The 19,302-nt window shown below is 40.8% G+C and overlaps 1 protein-coding gene across 1 annotated transcript in view; it reads right to left on the bottom strand.

The window, feature by feature from the left end:
- DOP1B (DOP1 leucine zipper like protein B) overlaps positions 1 to 14,301 on the bottom strand; it is a 47,703-nt gene extending 33,402 nt beyond the window's left edge. Inside the window, exons 1-5 of the mRNA XM_082498176.1 lie at positions 14,163 to 14,301; positions 4,303 to 4,484; positions 4,033 to 4,203; positions 1,011 to 1,200; positions 54 to 152 (exon numbers count right to left, since the gene is read on the bottom strand). Of these exons, the coding sequence (XP_082354302.1) occupies positions 54 to 152; positions 1,011 to 1,200; positions 4,033 to 4,203; positions 4,303 to 4,484; positions 14,163 to 14,300 (780 nt within the window). The 5' untranslated portion in view covers position 14,301. The remainder of the gene's footprint in view (positions 1 to 53; positions 153 to 1,010; positions 1,201 to 4,032; positions 4,204 to 4,302; positions 4,485 to 14,162) is intronic.
- Positions 14,302 to 19,302: the final 5,001 nt, after the last annotated feature.

The raw sequence follows: 19,302 nt of genomic DNA, 5'->3' as shown, positions 1-19,302 counted from the left end.
GACACCTTCCCACACAAAGCGCACATGCGACATTACCTAAATAGTCCTCTTACCAAAGCTGTATAAAACGGGAAGAAAAAGAGAATCACTTCTAGAGTGTTTCTTTGCACAAGCACATTTGAATCCAATACTGATGCACACAAAGATTTTATCTGTAAAAGGAAAAGAAAGCACAATGGTGTTTTACTTCATGATAACATTTAAACTACAATCACTGTTAATAATCACAAGAAGGAAAGAAAGAAAACTTGGTTACATGTGAACAATATCTTTTTAAATAAGAGGATAATTACTCGGCCATTTAACTCCTGCCCCCAAAACGAATAAAAAAAAGTTCTGTTGAACACTCTTAAAAGAATCGTTAATACTTACGAAATACTTGGGTTAGTAACAATACAGAATGTCACAGTGTGATATCACCAGCTGTCAGACAAAATGTGAAGCCTCACAAAATGCAGATATTAAAGTACTCTAACGAGCTTTACAGTTATTCCATCACTCAAGTTTAACATAAATTACTACCTACTGAAGATTTCCATTTTACTGAAAAAATAAAAAGATACTAAGTTTCAGAATTGTCTTCCAGAACTGCAAACACTTTGAGAAAACAACATTAAACATTGTATATATACTGTATTACAGAAAAGCTGGTCTTCAACCTTAAATGCAAATTCAGAACAAGTAGAGAAAAGTCATCAGGTTTAACTTCTGATTTGAAGCAGAGTCAGACTTTTCAGGCTGCATGCAGTCCTGATTACCAAAAACTGCAGAAGCTTCAGAAGATTCGCATTCTGCAGGCTAACCAAAATCGGTACAGAAGGCTCTCTCCTGTATTTCAGGTAAGATGATCCCATGAAGTAACTGTATTAAGCAATTCCATCAGCCTATCTCTCTCTCCTCAGTATTTTTAAGAGCATGTCATTCTAACTGAATACAGAGAAGGCACAATCTGCTAGTACTCAGGTATTATAGTAGATAAAACTGTTCTACGAGGAGCATAATGAACTTACTGTGAGCTTATAATCGGTGCCGAGCATGTACTTCTGCTGTTTTCCAGACAGCTCTCTGTTGATATGACTGACAACAAAAAGAGAAGCAGGCAGCCTAATGGATGGGCTAACCAGGACACTGCCCCAGAGTGCTCCATAGAACATTTCTTGGCCCATCAATAAGGAGAGCTTTACAAGCAGAGCATCTGTTCTGTATGGAAATATATTTGACATGAGAAAACAGAATTTTGCTAGTTCAGTTTTATACCATAAAAAGGTAATTATACACAGAATTAGTATTGTAGTTGACATTATTTATTTAATTTTCTCGTCTTTGTATTATCAGTATTGCCCTTTTCATGTGAAGATGGCCAGCATCTAAATGTACAAAAGCAATGAAAAAGCTCGCAATTCTCTGTCACTGTGTACACTCACTGAAACAAAGTTTCTGTGCATACTTCGGAAACTTCTACAGTAATGATCTGCAAACATTAAGCTCTCACCAAACTACCGCAGTAGCTCTGATTGCAAAATATTTACAGTGAGAGGTGTGCAATGCTGAACTGGAAATTATTTAAACTGATGCTAGACTCTGAAAGCCAATTTTATCAGTCTGGGAACTGGAAGATACCCTACATATTTGTCCTTACAAATCAATGGGCTCGATTTGTAAGTCACTGAATGAAAAAAAAACATGAAATAAAATGGCATGCTGTCCGTTATTGCATACAGGACCGGTACACTGAAATTAGTTTAAAGGCAATCACATTGGAGGTCCTATGACTGAAGGCACTTTTTCTGCTTTGGCAACTCTGTCAGTACTCTGGTATTGTACTATAATGAAGAAATTAAAACCTCATGTGAGAAATGTAGAAGTGAGAAAAGAGGAAGAAGTCCAGCATAAAGGACACACCCCCAATCTGATGTACTTTTCCATTTCTTTATAAAGTAGCCCTCAAGCCATTTTTAATTTTCCATTGTGTGCATATGTGTGTGCAAATTCATGTATATTGTGTGTTTAAGAAGGAATTAGTTTCTAGGATGAAGCACAACCTGAGCTAGTACTTCTGCCACTTTCAGGAATAGCAGGGGATGTATTCGTGTTAGTCCTCAATGTCAAAGATTCTAAAAACATTCAGTGAAGAGTCTCTCATGAAGCTGAACTTAAAATTAATCTAACATATCTTCCAACTAGATATCTTGGTCTATCTTTCTTGCACCACAATCATTACAATGAGTAAACTAAAGAAAGACTTTCTCGTGTAATTTCTGTATTTCACAAAATAACAGTAAATTAATTTTAGCATAAACCTTTCACAGTGATATGTACAGTCAGTTCCTGTCTGTGATCCTGTTTTTTTCAAGGCAAAGAATCACAGAATACCAAGTTGGAAGGACCTCAAGGGTTATCTGGTCCAACCTTTCTTGGCAAAAGCATGGCCTAAACAAGATGGCCCAGCACCTTGTCCACCTCAGTCTTAAGAGTGTCCAACAATGGGGAATCCACCACTTTCTTGGGGAGATTATTCCAATGGCTGATTGTTCTCATTGTGAAAAATCTGCCTCTTGTGTCCAACTGGAATCTTCCTGGGAGTAACTTGCAGCCATTACCCCTTGCCTTTTCCATGTGACTCCTTGTAAAAAGAGAGTCTCCATCTTTTTTGTAGCCGCCCTTCAAATACTGTAACTTGGTGATAAGCTCTCCCCTAAGCCTTTTTTTCCTCAAGGCTGAACAAACCCAGTTCTCTCAGCCTTTCCTCATATGCCAGGCTTCCCAGTCCTTTGGTCACCTTGGTGGCTCTTCTCTGGACCCTCTCCAGCCTGTCCACATCTTTTTTGTATAGCGGGGACCAAAACTGAACACAGTATTCCAGATGTGGCCTGACAAGAGCTGAGTAGAGAGGTATAATGACTTCTTTATCTCTGCTGGTGATGAGGAAAGCAATGCCATCAAGGATAGGAAAAAAAGGTATAAAACCAGAAGTCGGATCTTGGAAGTAAATCGACAGTTCCCATTAACTCACTATTTCGAATTTAGTCAGTTTAAAAATACATTCAGTCTCCCCAAAAAGGCTTCAGATAAGACAGGAGATTTAGTTCCAAGGGATCCCCTTTCTCCCTGAAGTCCCCAGCAACTAGTGCTGTAGGAAAGAGAAAACTACACACCATCACTTATAAGCCTGCCTGACAAAGATAAATTATCAACTGTAATCTATGCAGCCTAGTATATCTCACTTCTGTGAGATATACTTTTTTTTGTCGTTTTGCCTTTTTTTTTTTTAAGGTACACACAGCTATTTAAGATTCAAAAAAGGCAGAGAGAACAGCCAACACATCCAGACTGGTAATACAGAAGGAAGTACGTTACCGATGCAATGTTTAGTGACTCTTTAAGGAAAGAAACATTTGGATGAAACCTACAGCGGTTGAGTTCTTATAAGATCTTACAAAACAGTTCTGGTAACTGAAGTAAAACCACTACACAAATGGGTGCTGAGCTGCTCTTCTCAGCACACTTCCTGATCCTGACTTTACCATACTGAATGCCATTGTCATTACTGCCATTACAGTGAGAGAGATATTTTTTCCACAATAGATTTCATATGAGTTGCCTCTTTCTCATGTTTTCAGAACCTGAGAGTAAGTATCTGGTATAGAAAGACTGGAAAGAATTCAGCTGCTCTCTCATGTTACAATATTTAAATTGAATTTATCAACAGAGCAGTGGTTTGGGGAGTCAGGTTAATTATTCAGGAGTTCAGAGGAGCTTTAAGAAATAGTTTATATTCCGTTCTCTCAGCACATCTATTTTTAACCCTCCTTTTCCTTATCTCTCCTCTTCTCCTTCTGAGATGAAAATAGAAGGGGAAAGGGTTTTTCTACTTTAGTGCTATTGGTTGCCTCTTTCAGGGACTAACCATTCTTCCACCCTGAGAGGCTCTTTTGTCAAGCCTTCTATACAGAGAGCTGACAGAAATTTCTTGAGAGTTCCCTAGGAAAGCAAAATACTGTATACTGCTTTTAAATTAATATTAGTTCTCACCTGTCATAAATTTCTGATCCTTCTTCCAATCCAGGCAGCAGTCCAATTACAAAGGCTTGAAGACCAGGCAGGAGGGACTTTTGGAGAGGAAGAAAGTATTTCTCGTACAAACCAAGGAGAACAGGCCTCACTGACATTGCTGCATTTGCCAGCAGAGGAAACAAACCAGAGCTTTTTTTTTAAAAAGAAAAAAAAGAAAAAGAATAAGAAAAAAGATCTAGCTAATTAAAATAGACTGTGAAATGCATATGCCTTTAAAGAAAAGTTTACCTGTACAAGAATAAATCCTTGGCAAGCCATTTTGTCCCAATAATTTTAAAGATTATTTCATAGGTTTCTAGTGCCTTTAAATGCACTCCACTAGGTAGTGCTGGATGCAAACACTGAGATAATCTTTTACTGATGATCAGCCGTCTTGGTAATAGAGAATACTTCAGGTTACTCTGAAGAGCCTGCAGAAGAAAGGAGATAAAAATGAACAGCTATAATGTAAAAGATTATGTGTATGATGACCGCATGTCAAAGCAGTCATGCTAGCACATCAAGAAGAATTAAATGCATTCAAGAGTTTTCTCTCATAAATGCATTTTGTTACACTGAAACAGCAAAATTCTGCAATTGAGTTTTCATATGGAATGAGTCATGAACAATGTAGGAAAGGCTGGTTTCACTTTGTCTAGAGGCTGGAAAAGGAAGTCAAAGGGCAGGACAGAGACAGGGTACCCCTATCCTATCTCCAGGGGAAGTAAGGAATTGACAGGAGCAGCATCTCAGCTTTTAAGGACAGGGAATAAAGTAAGAATTAAATAGCTGTCTTTCCTTCTAAATTTTTATTTCACATACAGTTGAAATATAAACAAAAAACCTTCGGACCAAAGCACAAATGATTAAAAGGGACGATAACATCTTAGAAGTTACTTGTAATTCAGTGGGGCTGCAGTCAGTAAGCTTTATTAACTATACCCACTGTATTGACACATAAGTAAAAGTTCTTCAGGACAGGAAATAGTTAACTAAGTATTGCAGACAGGCCACGTGTCTGGAAAAAACAAACTGTGGTACCTTTCTTTGGAAAGATTACTCTTTTCTTTGAACCATGCACCATTTCAGCAGAGTAAATGAGTATGTCTATTCAGTTCAGAGACAATCAAAAAAAGAAATTGCAAGTAAATGGCACTCTAGCTTTTGATCACTGTCTGCTAACACAAACAGATGTTTCACTGCAGATTGACATTTGGGATATTCAGGATTAGGCAAATTCTTGACTCTCCCAAAGGTTAAGTCGTGGTCTTATCCTAAGTAATTGTTTTAACTTGAGGTTCCTCTATCCTGCCTGAAAAAAAGGTTTTGAAAAAGCAACAGACAAGTAAACTAACCCTTCCTTGCTCATTTAGGAGAAAAAAAAACAAAACAGTTCAGCAATGATCACAGCATTCACTTGAATGCTGAATACTCTCCTCAGCAGTAAGAGGAAGAGACAAACCCCATCATCTTTCAAAGGTGTGTGCAACTTATCCTTTAAGACTGCAGCTGGTGGGCATGAGAAGCTAGAATCTGTGAGACTACTATTGCATTATTTCTCCCATTTCCTGCCCTGCCTAAATTGAAAGACCAGCTGTTAGTAAAGAGCTTATAGTAAATAAAATTCACTCAAGAAGAAAAAGGATGAGAGTTTGTAATGACAGTAAATAGAAATGTCACACCATTCTCAAACATACAGGACAGATGCCACTTAGAGCCAATTTATCTCCTTCCTTCACTCCCCCACTGAGCATGAGATTTGCATTTTAATAGGTACTAAAAACTAGAATCCAAGAATACAGTGATATTTCATATATGAAACTAAACCAGGTTATAGAATTTAACTCCACAAATATATTTTTTTATATCTTTTCTATTTGAGAGGTTTACTCGTATATTACATAAGCAATATTATTTCAATATTAAAGATTAAAAACCTTAATACTTGTAGCAACTTTGAAGACTGCTTGAAAGCTGGACTTTGAAACATTCTGTTTATATTGGTTGGTAAGTATTTGTCCACACCCTCTGTATATATAAAAGAAGTTAATTACAAAAAAATATACCAGTGGTAAATATTTTTCCTCTCAAATCTTAAGATTGAACAAATACCATCTTAATAGTCTGTCAGTTAAAATTCAAATATCAACTAGGTAGAAAATGAAAACATTCACTGTTTATTACACAAAGAATCTGATGCATTACAGAGATAATGCCCTCTTACAAAAAAATGTGTGGCTTATTTCATTTCCTAAAGATGTGAAGTAAATCTCCAACAGCAAATAAGAACTCTTCTTCACCAAACATCAGGAATAGCTAAGCAAAACATTTAGTCAGAAGAGGAAAAAATACTCCAGGTATATTAGGAGTTGAATAATGGATATTCAGGGATAAATCAGTTTTAAGTATTTCTCCTGGGTAGCTCTGAAAGCTTCATATATCCAAATTCCGGCAGGTGAGACTAACTTAGAACAAGACTACATTCATGTACATGTGCCAACTATATTTCTTTGCCTAAAGAATCAGAAGACATCTCTGTAGAGAAAGCAAGTGTTGAAAACATTTATTATGATCCTCATACAGAAGATGAGGAGAGTTTCCGCCCATAACATCAGAATGATTCCGAGATGAAACTCCCTTCTCAAAAGCACATAATCTTTTTTTTCCTGACTTGGGCTGAAGAAATACAGAGTTGGACACAAGCTACAATTCTTCTCAAGAGTGGATGTTCCTGGTTAACAATTGTTTCTGACCTTCCAGCAGATGCAAGGGATTTTAAACCACACCACAATATATTAAAAGACTGTGGTTGCACCAAGAGCTATTCCAGCAGAGAGGTGGGCTGGCTGCTACTTTGCTGAAAGGTTCAGATTCTTAACAGAACTGCAGGGCTCAAAGAATTTTAAAAGGGTTGAAAGACATTAATTAGTGGATGGATCTAAAATTGTTCATTGAAATCAGAGTGACGTGATAATATACATATTTCCAAATGCTAATTAGTTTCTGTGAGCCGACAGGGGAAGCTAAGAAGCTTGATTTTTAAATATCCTGAGCTCCCACAACTGAAAAAAGAATCAGTTGTCTCTGAGATCTAAGGCTGCTGAAATGCCATTACAATTTCAGCTGTTATACGCAGTTAAACGTTGTGGTAGGAAGCCTGGTATCACTGGCACTGTATGCAGATGAGGATCCCACCTCAAACCATTGCCTCTCCCTTCAGAAACCAGCACTAATGGCCACAGATGGACAACTTTGCTCACAGGTTTCAACATCTATTATTCACCCACTTTTTTGATTCTTTTGAGCTTAATTTGAGCTTACATATGCGCAGAAGCCCATACATGATCTACTTTTTCTCCTTGTCTCCAACTGCTTTCCACATAAGCAGTTACAGTGGCAGAAGTGTTAAATGTCACTGGAACTGCTAGTAAGGGTTGGCTTGAGAAGCCTGAACTGCCAGCAAGCACTCCACGCTTAATATATCATCCCAGGGTTTGGTTTTCATAGATCTGTGAGAAATCAACAATCCCAGAAAACCAAGAAGTGTTTGACCTACCACTGGCTTTTAAAATAAAGACTAATAAGTAAGTCAGGAAAAAGTGAGACATGCAAAGTAATTACTTGTGTCCATTTGTATGTCCAGTTCTCAACTTTTTAGATTCTTTTTCTTTATGACTGACTAGAGAATACATTATATACACTAAACGTTTTCTAATGCACAAACATGCTCAGAGTTTCTTTGAATGTGGGCTATAAAGGGTAGACAGGGAAGACTATCTATTCTTTTCAGCAGTGTATACATGTGCCTTAAAACAAAACAGACACACACACACACAGATTCACGATTACCGGTTTAAGTAATTCTGCACTGCGTTATAGCACCACTAGAGATCAGTTAGATCAATTAGCCTAGACATAAAAAACCAAGCAAATCAAGTAAGTATTTTTATTTACATAACTAGAATTACAGAAACAGGCAGCATATCAATTTATAAAATTATCTTCAACTAGGAGATATTGTAATTCTTGTTACAGACAACAGTGGTTGAGAGGAGAGGGGGAGGAGAGCCTGTGATTCCATTTTCCACTGATTCATTTTCCAAGTAAGTAAAAAAAAAATTCTACACAGAGCTCCAGCTTCCATAAAAATAGCAGCACGAAGTTTAAAAATGGTTGTGGGGAAACTGTAAACTAGGAGCTGGAGTTATATTAATAAAGGGGAAAAAAAGATATATAAAACATCCCTAGTTCTGCACATTGCATCTGTGCATGGGGTGTGGTAAAGTTCCATAAAGCAATTAGGAGGCATAGCTTCCCTTCTTCTCAAAGATATAAGGCTTGCCTTCAACAGAAGGCAAGTGCTGCTTGTGTTTATAATTCAGTCAACAGTTGTTATAAAGCTGTGGCAGTCAGAGTTCTCAGATGAAGCAACTGGTGTAATTAATGGCTATGCTCATTCAATCCGTATTTCAGAAGAATCCTTCTCTTCTCTCCTCTCAAGAACAGACATATTGTGACATTAAGTGTTACTGATGAAACAAACAATAATTGTGCAGCTGCAATAATTTTTGTGCTTTCTTTCCCCTCCCCCTGCAAAGAGATCAAGTGTTTGGTTGAGATCATATTCACCTTGAAGTTTCCGAAGCAAGAAAAGCCTACAGAAACAAAAAGTAACATACTTATTTTCTACTGAAAGTCAAATGAAAAAAAAAAAAAAAGCAGCTTTGAAATTGCAGACTAAAGACTAAAAATTGGTATTGCAAGAACTTGTAATCTGTGCGTTTACACACTTGTGTTGTGTCCAAGGATAAAAAGCAGTTTGAAAGTGCTCTTTTAAAACAAATATTGCTATCATTACTAAGCAAGTCAAGCATGCTATAAGCATAAAATAAATCCCTCTATGACAACTGATTTTTCAAGTGTTATAGTATTTTGTTTTCATGGTGAACAATAACTATAAATGAACATCCTTCTCAGAAAAGGGACACTGGCCTGCCCGCCAAGCTCAGCGACAACAGTCGCTAGTGAAGCTTATGTGCAAGTTCCACACAATTGATATCCAAAAACTGTTGAAAAATTGTTGAACTAAATATTCCTGACAATATGCGTGGCAAAATCCTGCCTGTTATTCTTGTCAAACAGATGCAGGTTGGGTTCTTTTTGGTAGGTTGGGTGGCTTTTTTGTTAGGGTTTTTTGTTGTTGCTGTTGTTTTTTAATGGATTAATGTATATGGATTAAATGCACAAACAGGGGAGTTTAAACATTCACTTGCTAAAACCCAGTGAGATTTTGTGCTCTTTTATGAATTAGTAAATTTCAGAGACTTTTTTTGAACACCTTCTTTCATAGTTTCCCTACAAAAGCAGGCTATGGAATCTAATACTTACTACTGCTCAGTTCTTCATTTTGGAAGCTGTGTGACTTATCCACTGTTTGCCTGCACCCAGAATTAAAATTTCTGGAAAATATATGCCTATAATCTGGATTAAAACCCTAATGAAAACTATGGACTTGGATTTTCCTAACTTCATAATATTTTTAGCCTCTTAATTGCCTGAAGTTCCCCCTAATTGAAGACTTTTACAGGTATTTTATGTAATATACATATCTGTTTATAGTCTGAATAGACAGTGACAAGCATTTTGGATATGAAAACAATGTTAAAAGCACCTATTTAATTGATATACCCACATATGCTGAACCACTACCTATTTCTAGGTTTAACAAGATAACACCTCTCCCCCCGAGCATTTTTTTTCTATCAAAGCATCAAAGTGATTTTGCAGAGTCGTATCCTTTTAAAACATTGGAACAAGCTGGCAAAATCTGCAATAGCACAATCACATTTTAGTACAAAGACAATTGAAAAGGATTACTATACTCTGGATGCAGCAACCTATACTGAGTATCTGAAAACCTTAGTCACAAAACAGTGCTTTCCAAACAGTGAACATATGCAGATTTCCAAAACCAATAAAAACATGGTTCAAAGCTGTATCCAAGAACAGCACTGAGAGGAGGATAATCCCATTTCTTGAAGCATGGAGCAGCCTAGGCTGCAGCTACTAAATGACTAGCTTGCAGTAACTAGAGCTTCAACAGAAGCAAAGCACAGAGAGAGAGATATTTACAAGTGGAATATCAGTAAGTTTCAGGGCAAAGCTGAAGACCCTCTTTAAAACATTAACATCCACATTTATTGCCTGTTTAATCCACCTGCTTGCATCTCTCCATTCATATTCTTCTATAAGTTTTTATAACCATTTACTTTCCACTGTTTCTCCTTCACTGTGATGATGCGTAACACCCACACTATTCAAATTAAAACCCCCAAAATCTTTCCCTTACAAACTTGGGGTGTAGCATAAGTTAGCAAATTCTGCCAACTCTACCTGTTGTTAGAAAATGTAGTTTCTCTCCATCCTTCACTATTGCTTATGCTAGGACCTGCAGTTCTGTTCAAAACACTGCAGGGACATTCATCTTACCTAATGTTAGAAGCCTAGGTCAGCTAAAAAACATGGGCAACACTGCAGTAACTCACTTCAGGCTCCCTATAAAACCAGTGATGAACACATGCAATTTTAGGACAGCATTCATCTGACCTTTAAATAGCAAGAGATGAGTCACAACAACAATAACAAAAAATAAACCCCCTTATTCCTCTCTCTACCTAAAAATGATTCAAGGTGAAGCTGTCCACACTGAAGTCATGTGAAGTTAGAGAAGGCTCATCTCCCTTAAGTGACAAAAAATAATCTTTCAAGATCTACAAACTGACCCATTTGGCTGACCATTCAGATTAAAGTCCACCAGTTTCTCTGTTGCTTCCCTTGTTCTACAAGTCACAGCGAAACATCAGTTAGAATCATACAAGCAACAGAGAAACTGTGAAAAACAACCTTCAGTTTAACCACGGTAGCTAAGTAGTAATAGGAAGAAGTAGCAGTTGTCTCTTTTCACCAGAAGTAACAGCAGCAAGAGCTCCAAGATCAGTTGTTAAAGCCAAGGCCAAAGCGAACTGTATCAGCTCCCTCCGTTCTTTTTCCCTCGTCTTTAAGTAGCAAGAGCCTGTGCTGATTCCTCCAGACCTTGTATTGAAAGTCTAATGTCACTGCACTTCTATAGAAATAAGAGCATGTGTGTGTGTGTTAATTTGTGGGACTCAGTACTGCAAAGTATTGTTGAAGCATGTCTACAGGAGAAAAAGCCTCAGAAAATATTACACCTATATAAGCAAGAACACCCACAATTAAAGTCAACAATACAAAGATCCTTAAGAAAGATGTGCTTAAGAGAGATCTTCCATGCTACACTAGAAGAATTAAAAGTACTTCTGGAACAGAACTCAACAACAATATTTATGTTTTAGCATGTAAGAGACCAAGTAATCACAGGAATTAAGAGAATTGTTACTGACATCTTATTTCACAATCTTCCTTTTGGCAGCACATTCCTTTGACGTATCACCCTTATTTTCAGATAACAGACAGAAGCAGATGAACACTGGGGATGATTTGCTGTACCAATTCCTAAGCTCCCAAAACCATTAAGTCCATAAAATACCACAACAGATGGACTGATGCAAAGGCTAAAAGCTTTTTTGCTTGTTTTCTACTATGCTGCTACATATTTTGGCAATTCTGTACCTGAATAAGAGTTTCAGGTAGGTGTTAATCAGTTCAGTGTGTACATCCAGGTCAAGATAAAAGATCAAAGCCTACCTCTTGCCACAGGTAAGAAATCTCTCACTATAATTATTTCTTAATTTTCCCTTTTTAGAGAAGTGTTCTGAAGGCCTCTAGCTCTCCTTATTGACTCAAGAGGAATCATGATAAAACAGTGAAGACAAATGTGTAACTTCTATTGCCAGAGCAATGTTCAGTTTCTCTCCTCCGTAGAGAAAAGAACATAGCTGCCCTTAAAAAAAAAATCTCAATTTGATAAATGTTGCTCCAATTTTCAAGAAAGCTAAGAAGGAAGACCCTGGTAATTACAGGCCTGTCAGTCTCACTTCAGCACCTGGTAAAATTTTGGAGAAGGTTATTCTGGGAGTTATTGGAAAACATTTGAGAGACAACACAGTCGTTGGTCATAGCCAGCATGGGTTCACGAGGGGAAAGTCCTGCTTAACCAACTTAATTTCCTTTTATGACAAGGTCATCCATCTAGTTGACCAAGGGAAGCCAGTAGATGTGTTTTTGGGGGATTTTAGCAAAGCTTTTGATACCGTCTCTCACAGTATCCTTCTGGATAAACTGTCCAGCACACAGCTAGCCAAGTCCCTAATACATTGGCTGAGCAATTGGCTGATGGGTCAGGCTCAAAAAGTTATAGTAAATGGGCATACATCAGTAACCAGTGGAGTTGCCCAGGGCCCAATTTTAGGGCCAGCACTCTTCAATGTTTTTATAAATGATATTGATGCAAGAATCGAGTGTACATTAAGTAAGCTTGCCGATGATACTCAACTAGGAGGATCTGTGGACAACCTCGAAGGTAGAGAGGCCTTACAGAGAGATCTGGATAGACTAGACAGATGGTCAATTGCCAACCATATGAAATTTAACAAGAGCAAGTGCTAGATTCTCCACCTGGCACAGGTTAATCCTGTTTATATATACAAATTGGGTGACGAGAGGCTGGAGAGCAGCTCCACAGAAAGAGATCTGGGGATCTGGGTTGATGGCAAGTTGAATATGAGTCAACAGTGTGCCTTGGCAGCCAAATAGGCCAACTGAGTCCTGAGGTGCATGAAGCACAGCATAGCTGGCTGGCCAAGGGACAGCATTGTCCCACTCTACATTGCAGTGGTGCGGCCCCACCTTGCCTACTGTGCGTGGTCTTGGGCACCTCAATGTAAGAAGGACATCAAACTATTAATGTGTCCAAAGGAGGGTGACCAAGATGGTGAAAGGTCTTGAGGGCAAGACTTACAAGAAGTGGCTGAGGTCACTTGGTCTGTTCAGCTTGGAGAAAAGAAGGCTAAAGGGTGACCCCATTGCAGTCTACGACTTCCTCAAGGCAGGCAGCAGAGGAGGAAGTGCTGATTTCCTCTCTCCAGTGACAAACAACAGGACATAAGGAAATGGAATGAAGCTGCATCAGGGGAAGTTCAGATTGGACATTAGGAAAAGGTCCTTCACTGAGAGTGTAGCTGGTCACTGCAACAGGGTCCCCAGGGAAGCGGTCACAGCACCAAGACTGTCAGAGTTCAAGGAGCATCTGGATGATGCTCATAGTCACATACTTTAGTTTCAGGTGGTCCTGTGACGAACAGGGAGTTGGACTTGATGATTCTTATGGGTCCCTTCCAACTTGAGATATTTTATGATTCTATAATTCTATGGATTCTCCTCCTCTTTGAAAACTCTGTGGAATTAAGGTTTAGCAATGACAGCGAAGGCATATGAGGCATCTATCAGATAACAACAGATGTTCCCTTACAAATTCTGCAGGAGTTGCTTCCTCCCACCCCTATTTCCTTAGTGCCTGTAACTACTCTTGCCCCACGTACACTCAGGAAGAGCTTTATGTTAGAAGAGACCAAATGGGACACAAAGAACATACATCTTGTTTCTTGGGCATCAGGAGAGGACACACTTCCTAAGTGCTTTCCCATAGTAGTCGTCTTCTTTTTTCTTATATTCAGCCATATTTTCCATGGTCATACAAAAGACACCACCAGCAGCAAATCATTTCCCCAAATACGAGGGAAGGGCACGGTCAAGTAAACGTGATCTTTAAATATAAACTTTGACTCAGAATAAATACTAAAACTTGTGACCTCCTGTTCTCTATAAAGACTTTTTTAGCTGCTCTAGAGTGAGTAACCAGCATCCTGAGGGTTTCTTCAATGCAAAAACTAGATTAACTTAGCCGTATAAAGGAAACAAATACCATTTGAAGGAAACCTCTGTTGGTTTTACCTGAATTTCACACATTTATATAAAACATACTGACTTAGCTGCTTCCATTACCTTTCTTTTAGGAACTAATGTTTTTCTTGAGTGGATTTTCAATTTTGCTCAGTACTTTAAGTTACAGGAAAGTTAATAGCAATACAAAGATAATAAACCAATGAAAAAATATTCTTGTGACACTGTACCTTATTGAGTTTGCCAAGGGAAGATATAAGGTCTGCCCATTCACTTGATGACTCAAAGTTTCTCAAAGCTTTCTCAATCGCTGAAGAATAATTTCTGTATCTGTAATCACCAAGTAACTCCTGCTCTTCTGGGTCCATCTTCAGTTCTCATAGCAAGGTGAAATTTCCTGGTAAACTAAAACATGCACACAATTACAAAAAGATAACGCATATTTAAGTTCTGGTAAACCTGAAATACTATAGTATAACAATAAATATGTAGAAGCACTGACAGATCACAATAAACAGGTCACCTGATAAAGTTTCAACACAAAGCTAAAAATAATTTAACAGGCATGACTCCAACTCCCCACTGCCTTTTTTAGAAGTTTTGCAGTCACATTTTCCTATTTATGAAACATGTTTTTTCCTTCCATGCACGTGGATCTCTCACACAACAACAAAGGAAAGGAATATAAATTCTCACTATAAACAGTCAAAGCGCTGACACGGAGTTAGGGAGAAGTAAATAGTTTTTATAACGTATCACCTGTGCAGTGTTTTGAAAGGTTACCTGTAGCCATGGAATGTGAAACATTTCATATCAAAATTCAGCTTCCCAGAGGAATCCCATTAAAGGGCCTCTCAGCCCACAGCAGAAGGAGCCCTCAGAACTCTGCCTCTCAACTTGTCAGCAGCAGATGCTGAAGTACAAGACTAAGGTGCTGTGCCAAAGCATCAAGGTATGCATTCATATCTTCCTTTATTTCACCAAAAAGTATCCATATACTTTTATGGAGGAAAAATAAGTTATTCAGACCTGTTTTTCTCATATTTTGCAACATGTTTAGATTAAAAAAGCAAAACATGCCTGTTTCAGAACAATGGGAAACAGGCCTTACTGGATTTTACATAAGGAAAAAAATCATACCTTCACTCCTATGTTACCTATGACACTAGTTCTCCTGTTACCTAACACAAAAATATTCTTCTAGAGAGATGCTTAGGTTTAGGAACAACAGATTTATGTCAAACCGTGTTATATCACTGATACAGAAGAGAAAGCACAGTCCTATAACAAAACGTTTTATGATGTTTCTGAAAGATATCTGTTTTCATTTTCCTACTGTTAGGACACAAAAATAAATCTAAGTAGTCTTCTATGTTCTTCTAAAGCAGCCCATCTCTCACAGCATTTAAAAAAAAAATAAGCAACAGAACAATTGTGTATCATCCATTAACTTTAATAAACAACAATAACTACAACAAGATTTTGGTAGCAAACTCTCAGGAAAAGAAAAACGCTGGATATGCTCACAAAAGAGAAAGGATTTTAAAGGCAGGTTTAAGCCACTTTTGCACTCCCTGATAGGATCCACCCATTGCTGATACAACCACTCTATGTCATCCAACCTAGATCCACCTCTATGAAAAAAAAAGTATTCTCACACAATGTCATCACAGGCATGTTTGGTTGGCTGGTTTTGTTTGATGGCTTGCTACAGTAAATGCTGAATTTTCTGTTTTCACTGGGATGTATGCAGTGCTTCTCACAGCAGAGAGAGTAAAAAAAGCCTTGCAGGTTGTAACATTCATTTGGGATACAGCTACCCTTGCCCCAACAAAGATTTAAAAAAGTGTCAACTCTCCCATAAAACCTAACAAAGTGGCAAACTTGCAATATGCTGTCAGCAAAAGTGATGAGTAATCTGACATAGACACTGCACCAAAACAAGCCGGGCAAGAAGCTTTCCCTCATCTCATATAAGTACCTTAACCATTGGACTAGTGGATTGTATTCACACTCCCTAGAACAAAGCATGAGCTTGGAAGTACCCTAGCAGCTCTCTGCCAATTCGAGAGTGCTGCCACTTTCATAAAGAAGAGATTTGTCCAGATCATTTAGAACTGGGCAGTTGTTTTGCTGACAGAACACATCAAATTTCTTCATTTGTAAATGCAATATACCTGCATGAATCTACTTAGAGAACAGGAATCAATCAAATTAACAATAGCACTTAAAGAGGTTCTAAATATTCTGTGAAAATCATGTCCCAAAACATTCTCATAGCATTAAAAGCTGGTCTATTTAATTAAAATATAGTTAGATTCTGACCATAAAATAGAATGTACCTACGCAAGAAAAAAAAACAACAAACAATTAATAGAACTTCATTTGGGGGGAAAATTGTCTTATTCAGTTTGCAAAACACTTTATTTGGACTTTGCTGTGAAAAGACAGGTGAATAGTGTATTCCCACCCAGAAAAGCGGTGATGGACTTAATGATGTAGTGTGCATTGATGTCCACATGCCTGTGTTGCTAGATGTCAGCAAGGTTTGAAAAAAATCCAATAATCTAAATATGGCAAATAGATCGTATTTGTGCTTATACACAAAGGCAGGAAAATAAAAATAAATAAAAAAAACCCCAAACCAAACCAAACAAAACCCAAAACAAACCAAAACAAAAGCCACTTGCCAGCGACCTTCAGGCACGTCTTCCAAATCCCGGGTCACAAACTTCCTTCGCAAACGAGGGCGTTGACAGTCACTCATGAACTTCCAGCATTGTTTTTAGGCAGGGTAACGAGGCGGGCGCTCTGCCTTTGATCCCAAGGGACGAGGCGCTGCCTCCCCGGGCTGCGGGGCTCCTGCGGGGCTCCTGCGGGCCTCCCCCCCCTTCCCCCAGCCCCGCGCCCCACCATTGGCTGCTGACAGGTCCAGACCCCGGCCCGGGCGCCGGGGGAAAGACGGCAGCCCCGCGGCAGGCCCGGCCGCAGCGGGACCCGGGCCCCTCTCAGGGACCGGTGTCCTTCTCAGGGCCCGCTCTGCGGGGCCGGGCCGCGGCCCCCCCTCACGGCACCCTCACCCTCCGCGGACGGGGACCGCCGCGGCTTCCCTCCAGCCCCACCGGCCAGGGCAGGCAGGGACCGCCGTAGCCGTGGCGGCTGCGGCAGCGGCGATGACAGGGCGGGCTCCCCCCCTGCCGCCGCCGCCGCCCCCCTCGGCCGGGCCACCCATTGCCCCCGGCGGGTCACCCCCAGACGCCCGCGCGCTTCCCCCCGCCCCTCCCCAAACACACGCTCGGCCGCGGCGGCACTCTCCTCCCCGACACCCCCGTACCTGGGAAGGGCTCCGCAGACCTCCCGGGGTGGCGGCGGCGGCGACGTGTCCCAGCCCGGTGCGGGACAGGACAGGACAGGACAGGACAGGACAGGAGGAGGGAGAGGGGGGAACGGCTCCCCGCAGTCTCTATGGCAACAGGAGGGAACCAAAAAAAACCAACCCCACCCCTCCCGCTCCGCCAGGGCCGCGCCGCAGCCGGCAGCTGGGGCGATACCACTGGATAAAGCGCGGGGGAGGGGCAAGCTCGTAGACGGCTGCAGGAGGGCTCCGGGTGTCCCCGCCCAGCGGCGGTCGCCCTCCTCTTTACCCGCTGCCAAGCGCTGAAGGAAGGCTGCCAGTGTCGGTGAACGCTACAGGCCGCCGCGGGTCACCCGCCACCCCCCGCGGGGAAATGGCACACCCCGGCGGCCGGGCCCGGGCGCCGAGCGCCCCCTGGCGGCGCGGGTCGGGGAGAGGTCCGGGCGGCCCGGCGCTCCCCCACTCGCGGCCGTTCCCCGCGGGGCCGCAGGGCAGGCGTCGGGGCGGCGGCTGCCCGCCAGTGGCGACCGGGCCGCTGCCTTTGCTTGGTGCATCAGCCTCGGATGGTTTGGAAAGAATGCGGCGGCTGCGCGGGGCCGTGATCTCGCGTGTCCGCCCCACGCCGGGGCGTCGCGCCGCCCGCCGCGTCCCTGCGCGGAGCGGAGCGACGGGGGCTGTCACCTCCTACCCCCAGGCAAAGCCGGTTTCAGCATCTCCCTTGCACTGCAGGCAGTAAAGGCGTGTTTAACACTTTGGCTTCTGATCCAGCTGGTTTTAGGCGTGAAGCACTTTTGACAAATTTTGGAGATGCAGCTTGCACTGGGGGCTCGGGGGTCACGCTTATAGCGGGCTCGTGTCCAAGATAAGAAGCCCTCCGCTCTTTACAAGGGGCTTGAAATAAAGTTAACGTGCTAGATTTTCAGTACGCTTACAGAAAAAAAAAAAAAACGAAAAAAAAACACACAACCCCAAAACTAGCAAAATACCCATGGAAAGTAAAATACAGGATCTTGCAGGACAAGGTTTTATATACTGTGGAAACACATTATTTAACCTCAGCTCTGGGGTTTGGTCTGGTTCATATTTTTTTTTAATTTTTTTTTTTTTTTTTTTTTTTACATACAGGCAGAACATAATCCTGGTAGTGCAAAGTCACTGGAAAAGTCAAGGAATAAATAAACCGCTCAGTTATTCACGATGACAGAATAGAAACTGTGGCTTTTAAGATTATGATGGATACAGTTTCAGCAATGATCTCCAGAAAGTTTTATGTTCATATACTCTTTTATTTTCTTGAGACCACTGCCTTTCCCCTTCCCAGCAGGATTTTAGTTATATAATTTGGCATGTTTTTCTTCCAGCAAATAAAAGCTCCAATTACTGGCAGCTAATGAGACTTCTTTGTGCACGTGCTGGAAGGACGGAAGCAAGATGGGAAGGCGGGAAGACTTCCACGTGTGCTTTCGCTCCCCAGGTGTGTACATCTCCAGAAGCTGGACACGGTATCAAAATGCAATGCTGGCCGAGCTTCTGCACGTGCTAGTTCATGATAAGATTTTAGCAGTTGTTCACCAGCTTTCATGCAGCCCACACGGCTCTTGCACATCCCATCTGTGTGGGAAGGCAACATCGGCCCGCAGCGCTGAGGGCAGGGGGATGTCTGAAAGGCTGGGTAGCCTCAGAGAAATGCGTCACACGTGGGGGGAATTTGTGAGGCAAAATGCTAAAATGTTTTGCAGTGATTTACAGCTTTATTACAGGTCTGTCTTCATTTTAAAAGACAAATCTTCAGAAATGGGGTGGCATTAGAGCATACACACAGTCAGGTTCTAAATTCAGATGGGGCTTCCTCCTAATAGAATAGAATCAAAGAATCATAGAATTGTCTAGGTTGGAAGGGACCTTTAAGATCATCAAGACCAACCATCAACCTAACACGGCTGAAACCCACCACTAAACCATGTCCCTAAGCACCATATCTACCCGTCTTTTAAATACCTCCAGGGATGGTGATT

The sequence above is a fragment of the Vanellus vanellus genome (assembly GCF_965231255.1).
Source record: "Vanellus vanellus genome assembly, chromosome: 1".
NCBI classification, from domain to species: Eukaryota; Metazoa; Chordata; class Aves; order Charadriiformes; family Charadriidae; genus Vanellus; species Vanellus vanellus.
Note: the sequence above shows the minus strand (reverse complement) of the source record. Positions and strands in the feature narration are given on the sequence as shown.